Source organism: Maniola jurtina, chromosome 3, assembly GCF_905333055.1.
Source record: "Maniola jurtina chromosome 3, ilManJurt1.1, whole genome shotgun sequence".
In the NCBI taxonomy this organism is placed as follows: Eukaryota; Metazoa; Arthropoda; class Insecta; order Lepidoptera; family Nymphalidae; genus Maniola; species Maniola jurtina.
The window spans coordinates 13,321,609-13,344,050 of record NC_060031.1 but is presented as its reverse complement, the minus strand read 5'-3'; the positions used below and the strand labels follow the sequence as shown (position 1 = coordinate 13,344,050).

General features: G+C 35.3%; 1 protein-coding gene across 1 annotated transcript in view; it reads left to right on the top strand.

Annotated features, from left to right (window-relative positions):
• LOC123879906 overlaps positions 1–22,442 on the top strand; it is a 73,522-nt gene that overhangs the window by 31,748 nt on the left and 19,332 nt on the right. The window contains exons 2-3 of the mRNA XM_045927776.1: positions 15,163–15,245; positions 20,014–20,524. Coding sequence (XP_045783732.1) covers positions 15,185–15,245; positions 20,014–20,524 — 572 coding nt within the window. The 5' untranslated portion in view covers positions 15,163–15,184. The remainder of the gene's footprint in view (positions 1–15,162; positions 15,246–20,013; positions 20,525–22,442) is intronic.

Genomic DNA, 22,442 nt, shown 5'->3' with positions numbered 1-22,442 from the left:
TAAGTGATTATCCAGTCTAAGATGGAAGCGGGCTAACCTGAAAGGGGTATGGCAGTTTTTATTAAACCCATACCTGCCAAATCGCTAAATCGCTTGGCGGCACGGCTTTACCGGTAGGGTGGTAACTAGCCACGGCCGCAGCCTCCCACCAAACCAGAGAGATTCAGAAATTATAAAATTCCAAATTCCTGCCGAACTTGGGACCCCAGGGTCTTTATTCGGACTGACAGAGCCTGGCGATGGCGGAGCGGCGCACTCATTCCATGTGTGTTTCATGTCCAATAAAAAATTATATGCCAATAACTCTTTTAGAAGGTCTACGCACCTAAAATCGTCATATTTAAGTAGGTAATTCCACCTAACCAGGTAGCTTAGTGCTTCATACAACATTCCATCATTTTGAATCGGGTCATATACCGTACTTAAGTACCTATTTACGGGAAACAGGCGCAGAGTAAACAAAATGTAACACGCCATAGCTCTTAGCGTAACAAGAATCGTTAATGGGTTTACCTTGCAAATTCAATGCGCGTTTTATCGTTAGGTAACTCTTATCACTGACAAATATCTGTGACTTTGGCTGCGAATTGGATTTACTCGTATTTTGATATCAGACTTAAAAGTTTTTCTGAAGAATAAGGGCCGGCGCAGACGAGTGATTATTGTCCGCGGAGGACAAAAGTGAAAAAGGATTGAAAATAGGCCTATGTTCAGTAAATATCATCTACAAGCTGAAAATGTGATGATAACTCACTTATGGTCACAAAACAGACACACACAGTGCATTTTTTTCTGTATAGAAAAAGTAAGAAAGTATTGAAAATAACGTAACGAACCAATCCGTTGACGCGACATCGGACAGAAAGAACCAATTTACGTATTTGAATAAATAATCGAGAGCTGAAAATGGTTTCACGAGCAGAAAGGATTTACTTCATTTTGAGGTTTTTTCCTCGAACTCCGGCCCGGGATTTTAAATCTGTTCGATAAAGCTTGAACAAAAGCGTACCGTTTTAACCTCTACCTTTACAGAAATATCTTGTAAGTTTAAAAATCTAGTCAAGAACGCTCCTAAATGCACACGATTTGAAAAATCTATCTCATAAGAATAAGTTTTGACAAATGACGTTGTACCTAATATTATCGCATACCTGCAATAAAAGAATAGTCTTGACTCACTCACTGAAAGACTCGTCAATGACCAGCCTAAAGTCCATACATTTGATTCGATGGTCTTCTGCCTTCCTCATCCATCCGCTTGCCGCCTTCTCCTTTCTCCTACGAATTTTCTTGTTTCGAATATTACTTTAAAGAGAAACTCAATAATGTGTATCTTTAATCTCAGGTATAAATTCGATCCCTTGGATAGTTCTATTATTTTTATACTGTTTTCTATGTTTAAGAACTAAAAGGAATGCTCTAGAAAGTTCTGAAAGCCATTACATACTTTGAACGTACCGTCTCAGTTCCAACGCAGGCTTATCCCGCTGTCACAGAGCCAAGAGAATCCAGCTTGCGAATACCTCTGTACATTATGTTAGAGTGACCTATATAATTTGTTTTCAAGTTAGCAAAACGTTTGTAATAATTTTATCTATATCCACACATACATATTAATAGTATAAATGCGAAGGTGCGTCTGTATGACGTTTTTTCACGGCTCAGCCGTGGAACTAATCTTTACGATAGAATGATGGTCAAAATGGGTGGAAATCTAACAGAATTAAAATATCTAGGTATATTTTTATCGATCCGTGCTTGAAATAAAACTGTAAATGGATGATTTCTGCACGTTAAATATAATATTGAAAATTTTGATAGAAGAAAGCGTTATTATCGGTACCAAAACTACATAATTTTTTTTTTAAATTTAAACTGATTTCCATTAAAAGTATAGGTTGTTACGGCTTTACTCACGTATTTAGTCTATGTAAACCAGGCTAGTTTCGGGATCCGGGATGATGGGGTTGGGTTTAAATTAATTGGGCTGATACTCCAGCTTAACATGCAGGAGAGGTTTACCCCGAAAAACAATAAGGGGTTCCATCGGGTTAGGAAATGAAATTTGTCGAAGTAACAAAATGATAGACAAACATTGTTAAATATAAGTAAGATTTGGTAAGTAAAGAAACAAATGCAAGACCAAAGCTGACTATCCTAACAAGATAAGGCAGGAGTCTTGAACATGAGGCCCATGTTTAATTCAGCACTTATGAATATGAACTAGAGATCTAGCGGAAGTGTGCTAAATGGTACACTCTCGGAATAGCACCAAGAATTGAATTTCTAGTGAGCTTAGCTCAGCTAACCGACACTTCACGAATCTAATCTTGAGAGTTCCCGTTTCAGCAAAACAACAGACACATTTAGAAATAACAATTGCAAACTGTTTTTGAGTTAAGCAGAAAATAGCGCCGATTCTGTTGTCTTTCTCTAAATTAAATTTAGAGTATATCTGCATCTTTTTCTTTTGATACAGTCAAAAAAAGAAAAAACATGAATTTTACATTTAAACGCCCAAAATAGTGCACGCTTACAAACAATAGGCTCGCGACTAACAGTTAAAGTCACGAGGTCAAGTTTCAAAATGCAAGTCAGCCATTTTGAAATTCACCATCATATACCATCATATAATTTATCCATCCATCATATAATCCATCCAATCTGTAATCACATATCATCATATAAGCAACCCTTCGTGTGCCAGTCCGACTCGTCCTTGGCCGGCTTTTTTAAAATCTTATGACAAGAGTTCTTTGTCTGCGATCTCTAATAAGATCGGAGACCTAAATAAAGTCTAACTTAGAAGGTGTATGGCACCATCGCATCGTTGGCCAGCTTTATCTACATAGTTGCAACTTGCAACTGGCTTGGGGGTCGCCGCAAATTTTCTCTTTGCACCAATATTAATCGGAATATTGCTAAATACCTACCCACATCTCCATGTATTTAGAAATAATTTGTTATGAAATGAAATGAAATGAAAATGAAATGAAAATGATGTGAAAATGAAATGAAATGAAAATGAAAATGAAAAGAAAAAGAAAAAGAAAAGAAAAAGAAAAAGAAAAAGAAAAAGAAAAAGAAAAAGAAAAAGAAAAAGAAAAAGAAAAAGAAAAAGAAAAAGAAAAAGAAAAATAAAAAGAAAAAGAAAAAGAAAAAGAAAAAGAAAAAGAAAAAGAAAAAGAAAAAGAAAAAGAAAAAGAAAATGGAATGAAAATGGAATGAAAATGAAATGAAAATAAAATGAAAATTTATTTATCAAAAAGTATGGTATGTAAGTTCGCCATAAGAAACTTTGAAGTGCCATTTATAACTTTTCTAGACGTTTTATGTGGGCTTTGGCCCCGACAAAATTAATGAAAATCTTTTGAAAAATATACCCATTAATTGGCCAGGGCTGAACTTCAAAACCGCTTTTTTCTAACGTAGCTTTGGCCTGTAATTTTAACAATAACCTCTCAATATTGCCCACTACAGGAGGCCCGCCACGTCAAGAGTGCTTGACCCTTTTTACTCCTTACCTATAGAACCGGCTTCACGAGACACTCATCCTATCGAAACTCGAGTGATAGAGCGAGGTGTGCCACTCTAAAAAGATATACATATGAAAGAGTACCTAATAGGTACCTACCTATATAAAATGTTCAAGTTTGTTTTACCTTTTCATTTGAGAGGGGTCTCTCCGTCACTCGCTCCATATAAACGTAGTTCCAATTTCATTTGAATATTAAGCAACCAAAGTCCATGAAATAAGACATATTCTATAAACTATGTATGTAGTAACTATTATAGAGTAAGTGACGGAGAGAGCCCTGTTAACTGATCCTCACTAGCTTCGCTCGGATGTTTCTGAAAATCCTTTCTTAGTGAGGGTTTTAAGTTATAGAACCTGAGAACGTACATGATAAATCTCAAGTTACTAGACCCAGCAGTTTGATTTGTTCAGTGAGTGAGTTAGTGAGCGACGTGAATTTTTTGCATGCTTATAACTTACAAAGTAACATAGATTACTTTTTATCCCGGCAAACTAGTTTCAACGGAATTTTCCACGGAAAACCTTATTGACTTTTATCCCAACACGATAACTTAATGTTCCTGCGATATTCTTGAGCATCTGATCCTGAGATATTGCCATGCAGTCCTTAAACATAAATTAATGAGTCATTTATTAACTATGTGAACGGAAAGATATTAAAAAAAAACAGTTATATATTCGTATTTTATTCAAAAAGTGAAGACAAAGTCACACAGAAGACATGCATTCGCGTAGCGACACATACCTACCTACTGCATAGATAGTGGTGCGGTATTTACCTACGCACAAAACGACACCTACAGGCATGTTTCAAAAAATGGCAACCCGTTTCCTGTCTATTAATATTGTCGAGTGAACGTAACACAAATAATGAAGTAAGTAAATAAAGTTATAATTTATTTAAGTGCAAATAAAATTGATATTCATCCACAGTGCCTGAAAGTCACGTTCTTAACTTCGTTGCCGTTATTAATTAACGAGCTTTTATAAAACGAAGTTTAGTTAGCTAAAGCTAATATCGCTTTGGATATGTAATAGGTACAATATAGTATATTATAGTAAGTATATTTAAGCATATAATATGGAAGTACAGATATTATTGCCATCAACTACCCAATTAAGTATTATTAGCCGCCGCTCGCACGTTTTTAAAACGTGCCTCGACTGCGCCCAAAAATGTCGTTATAAGGCGTTTATAAAGCATATAATTTCACAATTAAAAGGAATTAAGGTTTATATCCATCACACACGTTATACGCCCACCTGCAAGTCACGTTCGCCGCTTCGTTACGTCGCAGAATTGCCTTTAAATTTTAATACATAACATCAACGTAGACGATTACGCCATTTCGCGTGATTAGATGCCTACGTACGGGCCACGAGACGTGCGAACGCGGTGCCAAGGCGTCTATAGAATACTGAGATGGCAATAATAGTCGTCATAATGAGCGTTACGGTAACATAGGCACGTAGACGCGCCAATATCGCTCTGGGGTGTGTTTACAATGAAGCTGGCTGTTCATGCAAAAAGCGGTGATGATAACCTAGTTGTTAAAATGTCCGCCTTCTACTTGGCGGATCAGGGGGTTCGATCCCGGCCATGCACCTCTATCGAAATTATATGGGATTTAAGCAATTAAATATCACCTGCTTTAACTGTGAAGGGCAACATCGTGAGGAAACCTGCATGCTTGAGTTCTATGAGATGAGATCGACTGTTTAACTCCGTCCCACGCAATTCTGTACTTAGACCTTATACTTACTGTTATAATATACTTTATTATTGTATTTGGACGAATGTTCCAATACGAATATCTCTGTGGTTAGTATTGTTTACACTAAAAGGTGGATTTCAAATTAATCTGGTTCAATAAGTCTATTATGTAGGTACATACTAGGCTATTAAGTAGTCATCGCTTTATTGAAAACGCACCCTAATAAAGAGTCGTTTTGAGGTTATAGGTACCTACTGCCGCAATTCCAGATAATGAGGTCTATGTATTCTTGAAGGAAATGGGAATACTTTTAATATAATTTTATATTGCCAACTAATACTGTATTTTAAATGGATGGACATAGACATTTTATTATTGTTAATGGAGTTCTGTCACGGCTTTCATAGTGGTGAGGTAGTAACTGATACAAATTGATAGAGCTAAAATGGGTTGATTAAAACACGGGGTTGGCACGTTTCCTTAGTAATAATAAAGCAAAATGGTGTGCACAAAGGAGTAATAAATGACAAAGTAGAGACAAAATTTTATATAGACCCACCACTTCCGAGTTTTAATGAATAAAAAATCTATTTCTGAAGATGGTAGCTCCTTTCATTAATCACATAATGGTAGGTTTGGATTGTTGATAAGCAAAATATACTCAGCGGTTTCTCGACGGACGGACCCACGGACGGACGGCCGGACTTACGGATGGATGGACGACGGACGGACAGACAGACAGACAGACAACGAAGTGATCCTATAAGGGTTCCGTTGTTCCTTTTGAGGTATGGAACCCTAAAAACACCTTTATGCCTGCCTATGTATTTAAAATCTCTTTGAAATAACATTTTGAGAAATCCAAATGAGCTGCGATTTATTTCAAATCGTATTTAGTGCTTTACTTACTTGAAACAAGAAAAAAAAACCAGAGGGCAGAAAAGCGAAAGAAAAACGAATTATAAAAACCTCGAAATGGTTCATAAAGCACTTTCAAATCTTTTTCAAATGAAGAGATATTTCGGCGGCATTTTATTTTTACTTTGAGAGACAAAATACCGAAATAAGACCCTTACGGGGAATAATGAATAGAATTAATGAAATAAACCGAAAATGAAATAAAAATCTTCATTCCAAACAGTTCCAGCATTCAGTAATATTTTGCACGGGACAAAGCTGTAAACAGTGTATTAATTAGACCGTTATTAAAAATAATTCCTCTTATAAAATATAAGAAATACTTATATATAATTGTATTTACGCTCGGAAATAACTGAATCTAGTTTATTATAGAGCGTAGAGTACAACATCTATTTATTTTTCAACCAACCAAATTAACACGAGCTTCGTGTCTGTTGTCAAAATACATATTTTAACAATACGTCAGATCGCATAAAGGGTCTGTCTTTGTCATCTGTTCGTCAAATAAATCGTATTTTTTAACCCCCGACCCAAAAAGAGGGGTGTTATAAGTTTGATGTGTGTATCTGTGTATCTGTCTGTGGCATCGTAGCGCCTAAACGAATGAACCGATTTTAATTTAGTTTTTTTTTTAATTGATCGAGAGTGTTCTTAGCTATAGGTAATTAAAGTTTAAGAGTTATCAGCTCTTTTCTAGTTACTGGAACCTGCACTTGTCGAGGGTATTATGAATTTTTAATTTACCCTTGTTATCCAATCATCACTTCCCATATTAAGCGAAAGTGTGTTTTGTCTGTTCACAAATCATTGTTGGTTCTTCAATCACGCCGCAACAGAGCAATGCAACGGATCGGCGTGAATTTTCGCATGGATACCTATGGATTTTGCGAATGAAGTTCAGTACCAGTTAATTATGAGCCTAATGAAAGTAATTTCTGAATCAAAAACAAATTCATTCCATTCCTGTTAATGACTTTTGATGAAAAAATCAACATCCGTTAATAATGTGATAATCGTTGTACAATTAATACCAAAATTGGAGGTAATTTTCAATTAATATTCCTACCACAGAGTTCTATTTATGGTTTAATAGAAATTACCACTATCGATGACTTTTAGCAAGATAAGTCGAAAGCACGTATCAATCAAGCACTCAGATATTCAAAACGACACAAATTAAACTGTCAATCAATCAATCAGCCTGTTCGCGTCCACTGCTGGAATAGGCCTTCCCGGGAGCGCTCCACCACACAATATGGTCCTCGACCACCTTTCTCATTCACCCACTTCCCGCAACCTTCTTAAGGTCGTTAGTCCAGCGGGTTAGAGATCGTTCCATACTGCGCTTGCTGGTACGCGGTTTCCACTCCAGAACACGTCTGCTTCAGCGGCAAATTAAACTGAAAATAGTCTGCACTGATGTTTCACTAGACATCTGAACGTAGGTTCCTTTATCACTTCTACTTATTCTGAATTTTATGATTCCTGCTTATTACAAAATATCAAATTAATGTTGAGTTTTAATGTAGTAATTATTTAATATTTAACAATAGCAGTTCAATTACTGCTATTTCTGTTTTGGACAAGATGGGAAATTAATATATTTTTGGCATTTTGGTTATACATAATATTGTTGGTTACACGTGTATTGAATTTGATTTTGAAAACGCGGAGGAGGTCCTTTATTTATAGATTTTAACAATTTATACGACACATTTTGATACTCTTTGTTTATATTGATTGGTTCTTTGTGAGAAATAAGTACCTCCATAGGTACGTGTTGAAAAACAACCCTTTTGGTAAAAAAAATATTAAGTACCTACTTCATTTCATATTTCAATCCTCATTACCTTTCGAAACTATAAATAAAAAATCTAGAAATGGTATATTATATTATTTGAATGTGTTAAAATATTGAAACACAGCATACTTTTATTCAAACTCTAGGCTCCAATTTTAAGTCAGAGTACCTATTAAGTGTAATTTTTTTATATTTTATTCGGAATAGTATTAGAAAACCTAACCTCTTAAAACCTAAAACACGTCATGCATTGCCAGACACTTAGAGTCGTAGTAACCCCTTGCCAGACACCCTTAAAGTTTAAAAGTTATTTTTACACCCTTTTTACCTGTTATCTTCCAAAGGAACCATGATCCAAACTTCGTAGTCGCGTAGTTCTTCCCTGTGTTGGGGACAATACGCAGAGAAACTTTCAGCTTTTATAAAATAACGAAGGTCTGGTCCTCGCTGCCTCTTAGTCCATTTGATGTTGATGTCTGAACCGAACTTAAATTTGAAAATATTAATTTTTGTTTCAGAATAGCAAGTTAATTGGTAGCGTATTAATTAATATTGACATTTGTGAATGAAAGATTATTTTTGGTATTTTTAATCCAGCCGTCGGAGGTCGCTAATGGCGTGTGTCAATTAACGTGATTATTTTCGACATTTTCCTTTATTATAACCTGATTATAATGGTGGATTATATAACAGGTCTTGACATTTTTGAATAATAATACGTAACACTGACCTCTATTAATAAAAGTTTGCTGGATATGCGACTGCCGATCTGTTTTTAAAGCAACTTGATATACGCCATTTTAGTATTAATAGCAGTAGTCAGCGTCATGTAATATGTAAGCGTACATACTCGGCACTAAATGTTAGCGTTGAGAAATCTGTCAACATAGTGCCAATACGAAGACCATTTGACACAAATATCAATTTTAATGAATTAGTGTGCTTCGAACCGGTACCGACAAAAAATAACTGTAATTTTGTGTGGCACACCTCTTCCAGCGTTCCTACTTGTATATTATATCCATTTCAGTGTGCCGTCAATATATTATTTTTTATATATATTGTTGTGTTATAAGTTTGACGTGTGTATCTGTGTATCTGTCTGTGGCATCGTAGCTCCTAAACAAATGAACCGATTTTAATTTAGTTTTTTTTGTGATCTTAGCTATAATTCAAGAAAATCGGTTCAGCCGTTTGAAAGTTAACAGCTCTTTTCTAGTTACTGTAACCTTCACTTGTCGGGGGTGTTATAAATTTTAAATTTACACTTGTTGATGCCTGCCAGTGCAGGTGAAGCCTCGACGTTTTGTTAAAAAGTTTCCTAACTGCCGCGAACTGTACTACTACGCCAGTTCGTCAGCTATTTTTGCACAAATGTCACGTTGCTTTTAGTGTTTCCAACAGTACATCAAGTTATATATTACAATATCGGTACGTGACGAAAAAGGATAAGAGCAGGTTACTCTAAACTAAGCCTACATCCACGAATTTATGGATGTTACGGTATTCGCAAAATGTAAGGACAAATGTATCGTTTTTCTCCGAAAAACATAAATTACAGTTTGACATAATATTTGTACGAGGAATTTTTCTGTATTTCATACCTATATAAAACGTAGGTGCAGACTTTTCTCAAGTAAGGGAAAGTTTTACCTTTGTACATGCAAAATTCATGCATCTATTCCTGGCAACAACTCTATAGACTCTGAGACAACCTCTGACTTAATTTAGAAAGCGGAATCTGATGAAAAAATCGGCAAAATACTCAGAACTTACGCTTACTTACTCTTCTTATAAAACAACATTATGTTACAAAAGCTATTGTAATTTGTAATACAATGCTAGCGTATCAGGAAAATGCATTCTATTCTAACACATCTTAAATAATCACATGAAGTGCGATGCCAGAGTAAAATGTTAAAAGAAAGTTTTTAATGTACGATCCGGGTTCTGAACTTCTGAGGATCAACTTATATTGGCTCTTAAGTTTTATGCTAACAAAGTCACAGTAAGTTACTAACTACTTAAGTTTCACAAGACCCCAAGCTGTAACGCGACAAAATATTTGTCAAAAACAGAACTTGTGCAGTGCGACAATTTTTGATACGGCTTTTTTATCAACAACGCCTTGTGGAAGTCGCGTGAGAGGTATATTGCATTGATTATTATGAGACCTGCACATTGTAATTAGCTCACTCAGAATAATAGAGATTTTAGTATCTTTAGCTGCCATAACGTTAAAATTATCTTCTTAAACTTATTCTTCTTTTCTTAAACTCCTCTACGGTAGCTATAAAACGCAGTGCTTGATTTCAGACGCTAGACCCGCTTCCATCCCATTCGATAAATGGCTAAGCTTTAAAAAAATCAGAGTTCAACTGCTGTAAAGACAAAATCACTAGCCAAAAACATTGTGATACTTAATTTTCGATTCAGTAACATAGTGCGACATTGCAGCATGCCTCAGATTTGCATGGTTACAGAGTAACAAGATTTGTTGGTATACTGTCAAATCGTAAAATTACAATCCTACAGAACGATGTTATCTTGGCATAAAAAAGACTGTCGCATGCTTTCGTTTGTGGCATGCCGGATTGTTGCACGTTGTTGCTCCGGGTAAAACGACCTTTACGCTTCATGATTACGCGCTTGTGAATGTTTATCTTACGACTATATTCTTGCGCATTGTAAAGCTGTAACATTTTGGTAGGTAATTTGAAATGTCAACACAAAAGGTTATACCAAGTTATCACTTCGGCATTTGTATAAGTTTCGACGAATAACCTTCCTTGGAATTGCTCAGAATACCTAGAATATTCCCTAACTCAACTGAGAGTGAGGTTACCACGCCCTCTCATCAAATTCCGGTTTTACGTACCTTACAGAACTAACTTTACTGGTTCAAATAGAAATAATCAATCATTCACAAAGATAAAATGACTTTTCTAAATGAACTTTCAAAATTAGGTAGGAGCTTTAAATAGAGCTACATAAATTGGGAGAAGATTTAAATATTAAAATAGTTTCTGAGTGGGTGAAATATTAAAATGGCTGTCACAAACAGACATTCAGACAAAAGATTCATTTTACTCGCTTAAGGCCAGAAAGTAACATCCCATAAAAAGATTTTGAGGTTGTCTAGAAAATGCTTACAAACTGCACACGCACTAAGTGTTTATTACTGTACTTGTTAAAAAAAGCGCTGAATTGAGAACCTTCTCCTAAAAAGGGAACCAACTTTTATCAACCAATCCAAGGCACGTAGAGTTACAGAATAGTCTTCAAAAAGTCTACATTCAAATAAACAAACGACAGCTTTGGCAATGGTGTTTTATCTGTAACTTAGGTAGGTACGAACACGCCATTGAGAACCATCCAATTAGAGTAGAGGAATCACGTCTTTCCTATTTCAATGATAAAGCCTTAAAGCTTTTCGGTACGAAACTTTGATTGTGTGACGCGGCAGATTTCTAATTAAATCGGTTTTGTTGAACTTTGCCTTAAATTACTTTTTAGGAGATCGGTGACGTTATACTTCCCCGCCTAGTTAGGAGTTGGTAACTCCAGTGCTTACTTAACATGAATATATTACCTGTGGTAAAGTTACTCTGTTGACTTTTCGTATCTGCGTCTTTTGTCGGCACGTATGATGGCTTAGCATACATTTTGATTATAGGTAAAGCCGGATATCCCCGATGTGATAGGTAGGAACATATTATAACAATACGGGTACATACAAAGATAATAATTTGTACGTATTTCAAATAAAATTATTATAATTTGCGTTATATTATATGGAAGTGTCAATGGCCACTGGGCAGGCAATGTTGTCGCAAAAGCGTGGGCCGGTAGAGTCTACACGTTCTGCGGAGTATACCGCAATGCGTACCGGCAAGCGCAGTATGGAACGACCTTAAGAAGGTGGTGGGTAGAAGGTGGCTCAGAAAAGTGTAGGATCTTATATGGTAACGCTCCAAAAGGCTTCCTTTACTATTTAATTAAGGCTCGTAAAAAGCCTAAACAACAAACTTAGTAGGAAACTGAAAGTGATATTTGATGTGTATTGAAACCGGCATCAGTTGACTTTAGTGGGCCTAAGTGGTTCTTATACAGGTTCGCAAACAAGGAGCATCAAATTCATATTATTGATCGATCAAAACTATTGCCTAAAAAGGTAGGTAGGTATATGGGGACCCAATTTTCTTTTTATCTCACTTGAAGATTGATTCGCTAACTCAGTAGTCAAGACTGAATTGTACCTAGCCTCCGAGTACATCTGACATTTATTTTTAATCCATTAAAGGTTTTCTACGAAACATTATTTAAATTTCGCTAAGTGGAGCAGCAGTGTAGAGCTAACCAATGTCAAATGATCTTGATGGCTATTATTTAGTGTTGATCAATGAGTTAGTTAATCATCCCGTTAGCAATTACCTACGCGAAATGGCGCAGTTACAGTAAAACTAAACGCGCGTAGGATTCCATTTTTGAAAATTTCTCTAGTATCATAAAGTAGGTAAAATAGAACTTTTAATCTATGGTACTAATTAATTGATACCACCTCGATAAATTAATATGATGGAAGTGACGTATGGACGTTATTTTTGTCCGAAAAATTTCTTAGTTATTCTCAAGCAATCTCTAAAGTGTAAAGAATCGCTTCTTTCGAAGAGAAGCACCTGAAGAAGGTATTCTTAAAAAAAAATTGCCATAGGTACCTATTTACCTTGGAATGTAAAAATATTTTTTAGAATTAAAAATGTAGGCTTTTATCTTGAAAGCTTCTTACGTTGTAATAAGCCCTTATTATGGCACGGAATTCAAAGGGATTTGGGAAGAGTCCTAATGGAATTAAGTGGAAGTACGAAGAGAAAGAAGTAACAAGTAAAAATCTTAAATTAAGTTTATAGACCGTATATGTGCTGGTTAATATTTTAAATAAGGGTATAATAAATAATTTTATAATTCATTTTCGGCAAACACAAATTAATAAAATTCGGTTAATTGGATAATTCAGCTTCTTGTTGAGTTTAGCGTTTCCGTGTAGGTAGGTATCATGTTTATTATTTTAATTTCTTGTGTTGTGTGTGTAATTAAGTTTTTTGTAGAATAAAATATCATAGCTAACAAAGCATTTTTATATTGATTTTTTACAAATCAGCAAGCACTTTCCAATAATATTTTTCATGAAAATGCGTTTCTGAAACCACAGTTTGTAACACATACATTCTCTGTCGTTATATTTTCAAAATGACACTTTTAGTGCTGGAGAAAAGGTTTTCCGATAAAATTTTACTTTTATTTGTAGAGCGGGCGAAGGTTCGCGCCAACGGCGACAGGTGCGGCCGCGTAGACCTAAATACCTACCTTTTTCTACTGGAAACCTTTTATAGGTTCCAAAAATTTACTGTCAAAACTTGCGTCGCTTTTTTAACCCCCGACCCAAAAAGAGGGGTGTTATAAGTTTGACGTGTGTATCTGTGTCTGTGTGTCTGTGTATCTGTGTATCTGTCTGTGGCATCGTAGCGCCTAAACGAATGAACCGATTTTAATTTCGTTTTTTTTGTTTGAAAGGTGGCTTGATCGAGAGTGTTCTTAGCTATAATCCAAGAAAATTGGTTCAGCCGTTTGAAAGTTATTAGCTCTTTTCTAGTTACTGTAACCTTCACTTGTCGGGGGTGTTATAATTTTTAATTTACACTTGTCTATGTAAATCCAAATAGCCTCAATAGCTCACATAGGGCTAGCAGTGAATTGAAATTCGAACAGTCCACTGTTCAACTAGATTACTAAATATACTGTTCGCTCTATGGTTATGTCTGTGGGCTCCAAAGGGGACGCTGGCGATAATGATATTCTGGTTTAATTAATTTACGAGTCGTTTTACACCAGAGTATCACAGTGCGACATCGAGGCATGCCATAGAGCTGCATGCTACGATAATTTAAAATGTAGCAAGAATCGTCGGCAGACTGTCCGTAATATTTTTATTCAAATCTTTATCTCGGCATAAAATTGACTGCTGAATGCTGTGTCCCTGAAATAATGTTTCCATTTGTAGAATGCCGTATTGTCGCATGTTGTTGCTATGGCATAAAAAACGTTGGAATGCTTAATTTAACAACATCGTGTTGTAGAACTTGAATACTATGGTATAACAGCAGTCTGCAATGATTTTTGGTACATTTTAAATTATTATTGTACCATGCAGCCCTATGGCATGCCGTAATGTCGCACTATGTCACTCTGGCGTAAATGAAGCTTTAATGCCATCTAAAGATTTATTTGTTGCCATCTAAACCAGCGAGTAAGTAAATAATTAAATTAAAAACTTCCACTCATTAAATTATTTCGATGGCGAACTCAATATTCACTTATAACGAAAACCACAAATTAAATTGTATAACCTCCAGAATTGGAGCGCAAATTTTTTAATTAATATTCCTACTGTTTTCGGTATATTAAATTAAGGTGGACTTTTAATGGATATTGACATAACGGGAATGAAAAACCTGGAACAATTGAATTTTGTGTTTTAATTTAGCCGTCTCGGCGATGATTGCTAATTTATGATTTTTTGTCCCTAATAGCTATTCCGATAGACAGACAAAGACCGGTGTATTTTCTAGTATATTATAACATCTTTCATTATATTTTATCTTGGAAGGGTTCACGTCCCTAGGACAAACATCCTAGCATGCGATTACTATTATAAACATATTCGCGTACTACGAAACGAACAGCAAATGCCGCAAGAGGCACCAACAAAGCATTTCATAGTTATCAACTGATATCTTTATGATTTTCTTCCATGCAACTGAACGTGAACCAACTGTATAGAGAGAATGTTAAAGTGTCGGAAGCGAAGATGCATGAGGTAGAGTTCCGTACTAATACCAGTTGCTAAAAATTTTGACGGTCATTATCAAAACTAGTTTTCTTCTTCAAAACTGTCTAAGAAACCTTAAAATTATTTATAATATCTATTTAACGAGGTATCACACAAGCGGTTCACCTAATTTTTTTTTAAATCTCACATTCATGTTCAGGAGGTAGCTTAAATAACCTTTTTTTTTCAAAATTTTAATATATTTCTGTATAACGGTAACAGGTTTCTTTATTAATATTATTGTTCTAAACTCTGTCTTTTCTTTTTTTTACTGAGGAAAATCTCTCTTTTGTTGCAGTGTCATCGAGGATGTAAGAGCGATGTGCGCGCCGGCTGCCGCGGCGCTTTTACTAGCTGCGCTCGCCGCACTTCCGTGCAAAGGTACCTTATTAAAGGTTTAAGCGCAACGCACACTGGTCTTTTTTTAAAACAATTCAAACTAAGCTTTATTTACTTTGGTATTTCAAAGCGCCGTGTGCGACGAACTAAGGCATACCACGCCACAACACAGGAGGTCGCGCAGTGTGCTTGGGTGTCCTCCCGTTATATTTATAATATACAAAAAACCAATATTTCTAAGTATATAAAGCTGAGTTTAGATTGTTATTGTAGTTATAATAATATATTGAAAGACTTTTGTAATAGCGGTATTACGATTCTTCCCTAAAATAACTTAATAGGTCATATTTTTCCCATTCAATCTTTTTGTAGGTTAATAAATTCAAGATTATAAGAATAAGAATAAGAATAAGAATAAGAAGTGTTTATTTGCTAGAATATGGTATAATATACAAGTACATTGGTCTTAAATATTATGTGGAACCGCATATTCTGCCAAGCATGGCGTGCAAAATTTATTGAATTTAATTAATGTAACAAACATGTCAAATTATTATTAATTATTGCATTCACTATTTAAAATTTGTCATTCAAAAATTCATTAACATCATAATAACCTTTGTTTAATAAAAATTTAAATAAATAACATCTAAAAGAAGTAAGGCTCATTGCATAACTGTGTGACGGTAGATGGTTATGGATACGTATTGCCGCACAGTACACATTCTTTGTATATAAAGCCAATCGTTGTGCTGGTATACAAATTTTATTTTTATGTCTACTGCTCGGTTTTATTTCTGTCTTTAGTTTAAAGTATTGGGGATATTTACGGACAAATATGCAAACTTCATAAATATATAAACATGGGAGAGGCAATATTTTAAGTTTTTTGAATAAAGGCTTACAACTGTCAGTAAAATCAGCATTACAAATAGACCTAACACAACGTTTTTGCGCCTTAAAAGCTTCTAGTGCATTGGTGGAATTTCCCCAAAGTATTATTCCATATCTTAACAAAGATGAGGCATATCCATGGTAGGCCAACAGTGATGCCTCAACTGAAACTATTTGTCGAATACGACCCAAAGCATAGACATACTTATGTAATTTTGTGCATAAATTCTGAATATGTGCCTTCCAATTACAATACTTATCTATAGTAATTCCCAAAAAAACAATGTCATCTACTTCTTCAATTCTCACATCATTAAATTTAATATCAAGGTTTTGTGTTTTAGTTTTATATGTTTGAAATTGCATTATATTAGTCTTAGATATATTTACTTTTAAATTATTTATATTAAGCCAGTCTACCACATCCATTAGTGCGCCTTGTACTTCACTCTTTATATTGTGACGTTGTTTAGATTTAATTAATAGGGTAGTATCGTCAGCGAAAAGTATGCATTCGTGTTTTATAATGTCAGGGAGATCATTTATATATTTTATTATAGGATCCAATTATACCTATGTGAGGTTGGGTTAATAGTTATGGTTATGGTTTTGGTAATATTATGGTAGTATTATCCATTTATAATGTACCATCGTATAGAGCTAACTAAACCAATTATGCAAAAGCTAATTAACTTCAAACTTGGAAACAAAAATCCAATACGTAACAACTTGTAAATAAAATTCGAGCAGAGAACTTGCAACTAATTAATTCTGAAGCACTCAATTTCAAAGGGAACCTTCTGAAACGATGGAAATCTATCTTGAGAGTAGGTGCAGTATACCCGATATGACTGCTTTTGTCTCTTTTTTATCTTTTCCAAGCTGATCGCAAATACAGCCGCAATGTGCCGTAAGAACCGCACGCGTTAGCAAAAGTGCTTTTTGTAGTAGGTACTGAAAAAGACGCACTGCTTTAAACCTGCCTAATGAGGCATATAGGTTACATAACCTAGAGAAAATTAGGGAAAAACTCATATATAAAGCTTTACTCACCAAGTTTTCCTTCGCCGTACAAACAAGTGATATTTTATTGTTAGAAGTCCGTACCCGTGATCGAACCCTGGATATAACACTTATAGTTTACTTTTAAAATGGCTGTGATACGCAAACAGACGGATAGAAGGACGGGATAAAACTATGATAGGTCCTAGTTTTACTAAAGAACCCTAACAATGCATTTGTCGTCAAGTTTCTTGCGGCTTTTGCAGCTTTTGCGACCAGTATGCGATCATCTTAATACTTCCAGTTTGAACAAGAAATTAAATTCTCTCTCCCACTTTGCTTTTAGGTTGCAAGCACTTAAAAATGCTCCACCGAAAAACATTAATTAAATCCATTCGCTTTTCATTAAAAATAATATAAGAGTTTTAAATAAATATGTATTTATTCACACCGCAAAGGTCGGCCCTTGCTTGCGCTTAGGTAAAACTCAATTTGAATAAACTTATTACCCTTATTACATTATACTTCCTCATCGTCGCCAAAATCAACCAATCGACGGCCCACTACTGAGCACCAATCTCTCCTCAGAATGAGAAGGATTTAGGCTACCTTGCTGGCCAAGTGCAGTGTTGCAAACTTCACACACTTTTTCGAAAACATTATGACGAACTCTCAGGCATGCAGGTTCACGATTTTTTCCTTAAAAGCTCATTCTGCAAAGATGAACCTGCCCAGATCTGCATGCTCGAGAGTTCTCCATAATGTTCTCAAACGTGTATAAAGTCTGATTATGGTCTAACTCAATCTGAGAGGAGGCCCGTGCTTAATAATAGGCCGTCAATAAAAAATGGTGATGACGTCTATATTCGGTGATACTTAGCCAAGATGTTATAATACTTAGTAAGTAACAAGTGTAAATTAAAAATTTATAACACCCCCTACAAGTGAAGGTTATAGTAACTAGAAAAGAGCTGATAACTTTCAAACGGCTGAACCGATTTTTTTGGATTATAGCTAAGAACACGCTCGATCAAGCCACCTTGACTCTCACAAAACAAAAAGAACTAAATTAAAATCGGCTCATTAGTTTAGGAGCTCCCATGCTACAGACAGATACACAGATACACAGTCAAACTTATAACACCCCTCTTTTTGGGTCGGGGGTTAAAAATAGGCATAGTTAATATTAATCAATGACGTGAGAATTAAAAGGGTTTATAAAGTAACTTGGTTATACCCGCGAATTCATCCACGTGTATTTACGTTTCTAAAAATCCCGTGGGAACTCTTTGATTTTCTGATACAAAAAGTAGCCTTAAGAGGGCTCTCTCCGTCACTCGTTTCATACAATCGTAGTTCCAATTTCATTTGAATATTAAGCAACCAAAGTCTATGAAATTTTGCAGACATATTCTAGAAACTAATATCTATGTCTGTGGTTTTCCAGATTTCTGTTAAAATATTCGGTTTCAAAGTTACGCGGTCTTAAAAATTTACATACAAATCTTTGAGCACCTGTAATTTTAAAACTACATATTTTTAGAAAAATCTAAAACACCACAGACACAGATATTAGTTTCTAGAATATGTCTGCAAAATTTCATGGACTTTGGTTGCTTAATATTCAAATGAAATTGGAACTACGATTGTATGAAACGAGTGACGGAGAGAGCCCTGTTAAAAAGTAGTCTTCGGGTTACAAGCTACCTATGTACCTGTCAAAATCGTTTAAAAGGATGGCCGTGAAAAGATAACAAGCAGACGGATCCATTTTGGCTTTAATAATATCGTCACTATGGATTATCCACCAATTAAAATATTAAAGTAAAGTACCTACTTAAATAATATAACGGTGTCTCTTTAATCTAGAAAAATGTCCCAGTTGAGCTAACAAACATTTAAAGTTAGTATTCCATTTACGTAAAGATAAAATCGGTACTGATTAAATTTTCAACAGACTGCAATGCTCAGTTAAACTACTGCAGTAAAAGGTTTGAATAGTTAGCCAAAAACAAGCTCCCAAACATCCAAAACAAACAAGATGTTGGTCGGTTTCGTTTCAAGTCCCCAATGTTCAGTTTTTCGGCAAATTCTCTTTAAAGTTTTAACACGTTTGAAAACTTCCTCGATAGAGTAGAAACACATCTTGAAGTGGAAAAAGTTTGTAAGAAACGTTTTTGAACGGCGGCACAGAGGTACCTATTAAGTTTTCTAATTTAAAAGAGTTTAGAAAAACTATTCATTCAAGGTGCACCTACCGGCTACCTACGAGTACTTATTCATAATCTCTAATAGTTATATTCTCACTTTCTACTTGCAAAAAAAATCGATTATTATTATGGCTGGGTTAAGTCTTATATTTTATAGTAAGTAATAATATTATCAACGTTTCTCATCCTCATGATCAACCCATTACGGCCTCCTACTGAGCACAGGTCTCCTCTCAGAATGAGCAGAGTTTATGTCATAGTCTGCCACGCTGGCCAAGTGCGGATTGGCAGACTTCACACACTTTTAAGAACATTATGGAGAATTCTTAGGCTTGCAAGTTTCCTCACCATGTTTTCCTTCGTGAAAAGTTAGAAATGCGTGCCCGGGATCGAAGTCCCGACCTCCCGAAGGGTAAATCGACATCTTACCCACTAGGCTATCAGAGCTGTTTACATATATTATTATAATAACGTTATTTTTACATAGTCTTTAGATGTTTAATACGAATCATAGGTAATGGGCAAATGAAACCGAAGACTCTCAATTTGACTCATGAATTTTCATTACAATGTTAAAGATAACGTAAACCGAAATATATTTCTCAAAGAAAAACCGTTTGTATTCTTTCAAAAACTAAGATAAGAACGCCTTTGGAATGGTCAATACCGTTTAGAAATAAATTAACACATTTTTCCCCCAACAGGAACGGACGCTGACACCTCGACAATTCCGAGCGAAACCAATGAAACAACCCAGCCAACGATAAATAAGGTCTATCAAATGCTGTACGCTACTACCGCCTCACATAATGAAACCAACCCCAACTTTAATTACTCCCTCAATGTTCTACATAGTTTCGAACCTAAGCATTTCTCTACAACGGAGAAGATAGATAAATCAAAAGTAATGTGTTGTGAGAACCGCACAGACGTAATGTACAAAAGTTTAGATAACGGTGCTATTGTGGCAAATATGTTAGATAAGGACATAATAAATAGAAAGAGACGGGTTGTGAATGTGTTGCGGGATGTAAACGTGCTACGGGACGAGAACGTTACGATGGATGGTTTTATGGAACCTGCTGTGACGTATCCGAGCCTTCAACCGATGGCTTTGGAGAGGAGACGCAAGCAAGGGGAAGCTGGGTCCAGTGCGCCATTGCTCAACTACATATTTGATACGTACTCAAACACACATCAGCATAGAAATGAGAGGTAAGTTGAACCACGTCTATAATTTTATTTTGGACTAACAACCACTCGCGGTTTCGCTCGACGTAAATATAAATCATTTTTATTCCCTATCCTATCAGAATATTTAAAAATCCGGTCTTATTACTCGTCTACCTTATAAAGACATTTTTTTAGGTTTCGGCTGTACAATGATCAGTCAATGAGCCAGGACTTTTTGGGCTTCCGTGTCTCCAGAGAAAAAAGGAACCCTTATTCACTTCGTTATCTGTCTGTTTGTCGAGTCTGGCAAAACCCGTCAAGGGAGTCATAACCTATAGGGTACTTTTCGTTGACCGAGAATCATGAAATTTGGAAGGTATCACAAAAACGGAAAATTTCGAAAACCGCGAATTTGTGGTTACATTACAAAAATTTAAAAGTATTATTTCTTCTATGATAGTAGGTACTCTTCCCTTCTCTTTGTATGATGTATGCCTTCGAGTGCGAATAGGACTCGCACTTGACAGTTTTTTTTTAAATAGTATTATCATTTACTTATTTTTATTTTGAGTACCTAGATAGATAGATCAATAATATAAAAAATGAGTTTAATGGAAAAATATTATCATAACGGTATACAATTTTCCGCCACCGGATCAGGATTATTTATTTTTATTCCCACACGTGTGTTATCGTTTATAGAAAGGTTTCAGTTAAAGCCTGAAACGGACTGAACGCACGACGGAAACTGCATGATATTAAATAAGTAAATAAATAATATTTTATTCGTAAGAAATGAGTACATAAATGTAATCTTATAGTCATACAATTCATCTTACACATTCTACCAGATGCCTACTGGTGTGCAAATTGTTCCTAGACCTTCTTGATTTAAAGTCGAAAATTCAGTACTACCCATTTTAACTTCACAAGATTTCCTTATGGATCTCTGGCAGTATACCAGTATGGACCATTTTAATTGAACGCAAAAGTATTTCAATGCTCGAATTCTATCAACATCTGTGAGATTTAAAATCTTATACTAAGACCTTCTCCTTGTATTGTATTACAGCTCAAGGTATTACAGCTTCTAACAGCCGCGTGGGACACTTTTGTCGTTTGTGTGTTCCAAGCTTAAAGGGAGCTTATTTGAGCTACAAATTATGATAACCGCATGCAAATCCTACGTCTGTCGGCTCTTTTACGATATTGTATAATTTACCATAATATTTCGAAGCATAACATAGCATAATAAATATGTAGCATAATTCAGTAGTGTAGACGATCTTGGCTTAACTTACTCGTATATTATCTTCAAATTCAAAGTCAAATTCAAATTCAAATTCAAAATATTTTTGTTCAATTAGACTTTTACAAGTTCTTTTGAATCTCTTCAAGACATTTGTCCCAGAAAATGTATAGTGTAGTACCTTTATCTCTGGTTAAGGAACATCAGCTTTAGCCTAAAGCTGATATTCCTAAAACCGGTACTCTTTAAGGCATGGGGTATAACGCCGCCAACTTCCCAATTCTGGGTTGCTACTGCTTATTTCTTCCCAAAAAATACCGACCAATCCTGTCATGGATAGAGAGTAACAATTACTTAACGTTCTCTTTGGTAAAGAGAATAACAATTCCCATTTTTGAAAAATTAAAAATAACAAATTATTATCTTGTAATGTTCCCTAGTGCTTCTATAAATAATGTATATATTATTTATGGAAGTACTATACCCAAAATCGATGAATGGACGGAATGATAAGCAACATACTAAACCTTAGTGGTTTTTTTGTTGTGTTAAAAGCATTTGTAATACGTTCAATATTTGATAGTTAATAAAAAAAAAAAAAAAAAAGGACCAACGGTTGTACGTGCTCTCCAGAGCACACACCGTCAACTTACCAACTGTAGGCTGCTTCTTACAATTTCTTCCCAAAAAATACACCTACCCAATAATACC